The sequence below is a fragment of the Montipora foliosa genome, chromosome 10 (genome assembly GCF_036669935.1).
Source record: "Montipora foliosa isolate CH-2021 chromosome 10, ASM3666993v2, whole genome shotgun sequence".
NCBI classification, from domain to species: Eukaryota; Metazoa; Cnidaria; class Anthozoa; order Scleractinia; family Acroporidae; genus Montipora; species Montipora foliosa.
Window position 1 is genome coordinate 13,252,493 of NC_090878.1, and position 6,297 is coordinate 13,258,789.

The 6,297-nt window shown below is 38.8% G+C and overlaps 1 protein-coding gene across 3 annotated transcripts in view; it reads left to right on the forward strand.

Moving 5' to 3' along the window:
- The first annotated feature begins 4 nt into the window (after nt 1-4).
- Nucleotides 5-6,297, forward strand: part of LOC137973658 (uncharacterized) — a 32,696-nt gene continuing 26,403 nt past the window's right edge. The window contains exons 1-9 of one of the 3 annotated variants that reach the window (XM_068820508.1): nt 5-213; nt 1,187-1,322; nt 1,859-1,975; nt 2,414-2,533; nt 2,669-2,781; nt 3,836-3,974; nt 4,284-4,554; nt 5,076-5,258; nt 5,635-5,838. In XM_068820508.1, the coding sequence (XP_068676609.1) occupies nt 133-213; nt 1,187-1,322; nt 1,859-1,975; nt 2,414-2,533; nt 2,669-2,781; nt 3,836-3,974; nt 4,284-4,554; nt 5,076-5,258; nt 5,635-5,838 (1,364 nt within the window). In that variant the 5' untranslated portion in view covers nt 5-132. The remainder of the gene's footprint in view (nt 214-1,186; nt 1,323-1,858; nt 1,976-2,413; nt 2,534-2,668; nt 2,782-3,835; nt 3,975-4,283; nt 4,555-5,075; nt 5,259-5,634; nt 5,839-6,297) is intronic. The other 2 variants (XM_068820509.1, XM_068820510.1) reach the window with 2 other exon arrangements.

The window sequence follows — 6,297 nt, forward strand, 5'->3', positions numbered from 1 at the left end:
AACCAGTGTAAGCAGTTAAAATGGCGGACAACATGAATTTTTTTGTTTACAAAATTTCCATTAGCTTAAATTCATAAAGCAGGATGAAAGGTTCTCTTAGAGGGAGAATATGATGCACAGATCAACCATATTATGCTGCTAAAACTTGACGTTTTAACGTCATCGACTATAAAAAGAAAAAAGCCGTGGCCAAAGATAGCTTGGCTGGGAAAGGTAACACTTCATTTTTGTATTGCCTTTGGATCTAATCCCCCTTTTCTTTCTCTAGAAAGATAAATTCAACTTGACCAGGTTCATCCTTATTTCGATATTTGTTGCTGACGAGCTCATGAGAGACCTAAGCTCATACCTTGCTTTCATTAAGCAAAATGCAACGGAAGACTCATCAGAAATATTAGTTATCTCTAACAAAGGGCTAAAGCTCAGTACAAACGGACACAACAACTCCTAACGTTGTCGGTAGTAATTGATTTGGCAGATGTTGGATGGTGTTGGGGTTAGGGTTAGATGCAACAACGCCCAACAATGTAAGGACGTGCAGTGTATTATGGGAAAAATGTCGCTGCTATATTGTTTTCAACATGCTTGTGCGTTGTTATCTCCATGGAGACCATATATAATGCATGTGCGTGGCCTCAACAATGTTGGAAGAGCTGTGCAAATGGATCCAACGTTGTTGCGCTATGCTTTGGTGATCATGAAACAAAAGAACTGTTGGGAGTTGTTGGCTTAAAAGTTTGACCAGTTTCAAACCTCGTAACAACATGCAACTAGGGTGTGCAAATGGACGCAACATGTCACACCCAACAATGTTGCATCTATTTGCATGGAGCCTAACCCTAAGAACATCAGCTTTCCAATTTTTGTTACAGTGGTCAGTTTGTTATGACCTCAACCCAGTTGATAAAGCCATTTCTGTGTTTGACGTCCCCACTGACGCAGCGTAAGCAATGGAAACTTTTAGTACTGTTTGCTGGTTTCTGCTCTATACTTATTCTTCTTAATAATCTACCCATTATAAACCTGGATAGCATCAAGATGAGATCCCTATCACGTCTTTGAATCTGACAGTGTTAAAATTTTGTTGGGTGTATTAGGTTGTTGTTGTTTCTTCTCTTCTCTGCAGCCAGCTGCTGCTGCTGCTGCTTCTCCTCATTCAAATTGCACATGTACTCTTTCTTTATAGGATGTTGGGGACCTTTTCCTATTTGACTCACACAGGATCAGTCAGCTATACTTACCATCTGGAAAAACAAAGAAACGAATTCCTTTACTTCAAAGTTATCTTGAAGATGTACAGGAATTTGGAATCTCATCTAATGGTAAGTCCCACTAAAATTTTTGTGGATCGAATCACATAACACGTACATTTGGGAATGCAGCTGTACATGTTGCATTATTGATGTGATCTACTTACAGTATACATGTAGTTTACAGTGCAATGCGCCTTACCATGGCCACCTAACAGAGTTTTTTGCAAATTTCCGCCAACAAGGGAACTGACATTTAACAAAGACAACACTTCTTGCCCATTTGGTAATCAGCAGCTAAGCTATATTTTCACCATGTCTGGATTCCATGTACATGTACGCAGTTCTTTTCCTTGAATAGTGAGTATTTTTGTATTACTTTCCTCTCCCTCCCTTCCTTCTTGTTGGGAAGGGAAGTTGGAACAGTTGGGGTCAATGGGATGGGTCCACATCTCCTTGTGCTTGTAGGTGGTTCATGGCCTGGTTGTAATTTTCCTTTAGTTTGCAGACTAGTCATCAGTTCACACAACATAATTTGAACTGATTGCCACTTCACATACATTTGTAATGGTTATTGTATTCACTCTTCCAATCTCTTTTCCTAACAGGCTTATTTTTGGCTGGTGCTTTAAACTCTGGGAGAATTCTAATCTGGAACAAGAGTTCTGCAACAGTGACAACAACTGCTGTGTTGGATAAGATAAGAAATGTGCAACCTGGTACAAGTAAGATCCATTTCTTAGAACTTTTTAAACTCTTTAAAAGTCAAATTTTAATAATTGATTTCAAATCAAAAGGATCTAACTCTTTGCATTGCATTGCATTGCATTGCATTGTTCCAGATGAGACTCAGGTCTCCTATTAACAGCCTAGTAAAACTGGATGCCTCAGACTAACAAAGCAGCCAGTATAATTCAGTAATTTTATATAGAACTAGTGGATGAAATATCTCACCTGGCACTGACCCCTTTGATTCCCCAATGACATGATGCCTTCACTATTCCTAATTATCAGGAATAGTGCTGTTGGCTTTCAATAGTGAGTGGCATAAAGAATTGTGAAACATTCAAGGAGCATTACAACTATTTTAAAATCTATAAATTTAAAAATTGTTACCCATTTTTAAGTACTTAATAATTGCATTGTTTCTGTTTGTCTCTAAGGATGCACCAGCCATCTACAGGTCTATATTTCAGACTGTGGGGGCAAAGTGGTGCTTCTCACTGGACTACATCAGGTATTTCTTTGGGAAGCACAAGGGAGTGATAGCTCCATAAATGGTGGTGAGAGAAATATTTTTTGATTTCTATTTTTAGTCATTGATGATTTCTTCATATTTGTTAAAAATGAAAAAAAAAAGCTATGCATTCAGGAATTCTTTTTTATTAAGTATAACTTCTCTTTATGTTATTTTAAAGCAGTTGGTGATATGTTGAAAGGTGCTTGGCTACAGATTCAGTGTGGAACTTATGTTTTACCAGATGAGAGAGATAAAGAGGCAGCAGCCAATGGAGTCTTTTTTGTTGATCCAGTACGTCATGAAGAATTATGGATAGCAGTTGTTTGTAAAAGGGGCTATGTCACATTATCTTAAAGTGTTTAGGGGAAATTTGTTGTTAAGCACAAGTTTAAAACTCAAATGTGGTAATGTAGAATTCCTTTGCTGATAAACTTATCGTTACATCACAAACAAGATAATTCTGACCAAAAACAACCTTTATCGTGGCAACTTGCCCTAAACTTGGAGATCTTTGGGCCAACCTTTTTCAAGATTACCCAAATGCAATCTGTTTCAATCTTGTCTATTTGTGTCCATCCTTGCTTCTATTTCCTTTTGCTGTATTTTTTTTATGTTGTTCTACAGTTTTACGTGGTTGTTGCAATTTTTCATTCCACTTTTTGGTCATTTTGGGTGTTATGAAATTACACCATTTTTCACTTTTAGTTAAATGACAAATGAGGGTTAGCCATGCCGTCAGTCAATATTTGACTCTGGCTGCGTGATGCAGCTTGAGTCAAATACCCACATTTCACCCTTGCTCACCATAGAGTCTCTGGTAGCTCAGTGGTTAGAGCATCCGTACTAGATCACGGAGGGTCGTGGGTTCGAATCCCATCTGGGGCTCGGATTTTTCCGAGTTGCCAGTGGGTTCAATTGTAACACCTTTCATTTCACATTCGCTCAAGGTGACTTCAAACGTCATTTTTGTAATCAAAGAAATTATTTTTCCTTTGCAATGCTTCCGGGAAGAAGCTACATTTCTACATTAACTTGTTTCAAATATGTCATATGATAATTAATGCTTTGGTGCCAAAAACACAGTTTCATAGCACTGTCATATTTTGTTTGGGACCTAAATTTTTAGGGAGGTTTCCTTCTAAATGAGAGAGTTAAGCTCAAACTGAAGATCTCAAAGTGATATTTAAATTTTGGGACATCAAAAGTGGGCCATTAAGTAATAGATAGCACCAATATGAGGGAAAGGTCAGTTCAGCTGGTGCAAATATTGTATCTGACCTGTAATGCTAAGAGATAAATGACCTGAACACTGTATTTCTGTTGGCTGCCATCTTCACGTTTTCAGGTTTGTGGCGCATCTTTCTCTCTTTCTTGGGTTTTCAACAAAAGTAATGGAATTCATGTTACAACCCTTCACTTACTGTGGCCAGAGAAAAATTTCACTTTGCCAGTTGATAGCTCCAGTGTTCAAGATCACATAGAGGGTAAGTAATGCCTTCAAAAAGGAAGATGTTAGGAAACACAGACTTATACCAGGTTGCAGTGACCAGCTGTTTTGGGGGGACTTTTTCATAGTGATGATAATCAGCTAAAGATTTTAATTGTTTTTAAGGCAACCAATTACATGTAAGTAATTCACTTTAGGCCTGTTTAAAAGGATGCCCTGTATGCCTATATTTTCAGTGGCTTACCTATAAATTATGCAATTAAGGCACACACAAGGAGAAAATTATTTTTCTCCTTAGGGCATTGCTATCATGATCGCTGAACCACTTGTGACACTCATTTTGCAGGTATCGAGGCATCTTTCATCCCAACATGGCGTACATTTAAGCATTCACTGTACAACCTTACACCTGCTGAGCGACTTGTCAAGAGCAGAAAAGCTTATGTTGCCCGTGTATCTCCTGATGGCCAGGTGCTGGTTATAGCAATGAACCAGAAGTGTGCAGCACACAACAGAATGATGTTCTACTCTTTATCTCAGTCTGCAGTGGCATTAATTACTGACTTGAAAGGTTGTGGTGCAAAGTTGAGTGCAGCAAACCACACTCCTGTGGGAAGGTTAGAGACCTGTTGTCTCCTTATTTACAGACAAAGTCATCTTGCCCAGGATTTTTCATGTTCCTTCCTTTTCCACGACCAAACAAATTTAAACCTAGGTTATGCAAAGCATGTGGCTTGGAATTCATTGACATACATGTACACTTGAAGGTTACCTAATTAATACACCTTATTCCAAAATGGCCGCCAGTTTAGTATTCTTTGTTTCCATGCAAATTGGCCCTTATAGCCTCGTTTTCAAACGTAAAATTCAAAAGAATATTTAACATTGAATGAGGCCATAAGGGCCAATTTGCATGGAAACAAAAGGATACTAAAATGGCGAACCCCAGGAGAAAAACACCTTAGGGAAGAGAAAAGAGCCGACAACAAACTTACCCACCTATGGCCTCAAGTCCAGGAATGGAACCAGGGCTACATTGGTGGGAGGTGAGTGCCATCACCTCTATGCCATCGCTGTTGTTTATGTTCTGGTTCAGCATTAATAAGTTACATGAATCTACTTTCCCCAAATGCCTTAGGTGCTGGTGGGTAGCAGATATGGCCTGGACTAGAGACAGTCTTCTAGTGATTTGCATAACACTCCGTGGCTCAGTAGCTGTTTTAAGTAAACTAGGAGAGCCAATGGAGATTTGTACTGAAGGGAGTTCCTTACACACAGGACCATCTTTCTTCCTGCCCCTTCATCCAAAGATCACTTTCAAGTAAGTGTATTCAAACTCAACCATTTTCCACAGTAATAACAAAAACGTTTTTACGGTAAACATACAAAACAAAAATCCAAGGGAAATCGTTTTATACTGCTAAATGCTGTCAATTTTACATGTACATGTATGTTTATTGTAAACAACATTATACTTTCATGATAATCTTTACTGGTTGTAGTTTAACAAACTGAACTAAGTTAGATACATGTAGTTGTGGAGTGGCTAGAGCTTCACACCACCTGTTGGAATCACTTTGAGGTTGAACCCAACTTTCATGTTCCTGTTTGGATGATATTTTAAACAGTAAACTAGTTTATCTGTCATGAGAAACACTCTGTGTTGTGAATCAATCAAGTTTCCATGATCTTTACAGCAAAGTCAGTGATTTGGTCCGAGGGGAGCCTTCGGAATCCAGTACATCAGAGAGGGACCCCCTACACCAGAGATTTTCTGTGTCAGTCCATCCTCACCTGCCAATCATTTTAAGTTCAGATGGTTACGTAGTCACAATAATGCAGTTACCTTCTGCAGCCAGCTACCAAGGTGTCATGACAGGCTTCATGAAAGATGTCACAAGGTTTGCATTCCTGAAATAATTATTTTGTAACCCTTTCCCAAATGTCACGTTCCCTTAAAAAGAATATTATATCATAATTTCATTGCTATAGAAAGACAGTCTGGGTCATGCATCTCTCTTGCAACGAGGCAGAGCAGAAAATGTATTCATCAGAACTCGTTATAGTGCAAAAAATTAAGAAAAATTTGGAGTATAGGGATGGCGCAGTGGTGAGAACACTCGCGTAGCACCATTGTGGCCCACATTTGATTCCCAGACTCATCGTCTTATGTGGGTTGAGTTTGTTTGTTCTCTACTCTGCTCTAAGAGGTTTTTCTCTGGGTTCTCCCGTTTTCTCCTCTCCTCAAAAACCAATTTGATTTGATTTGCGTTGATTTGTTGATTTCAGTTTACAGTGTTGTCAATTAGTGCTCCAGCACCAGCAGATTAGCACATTCCTTACCTTGGTACCAGCTTCAA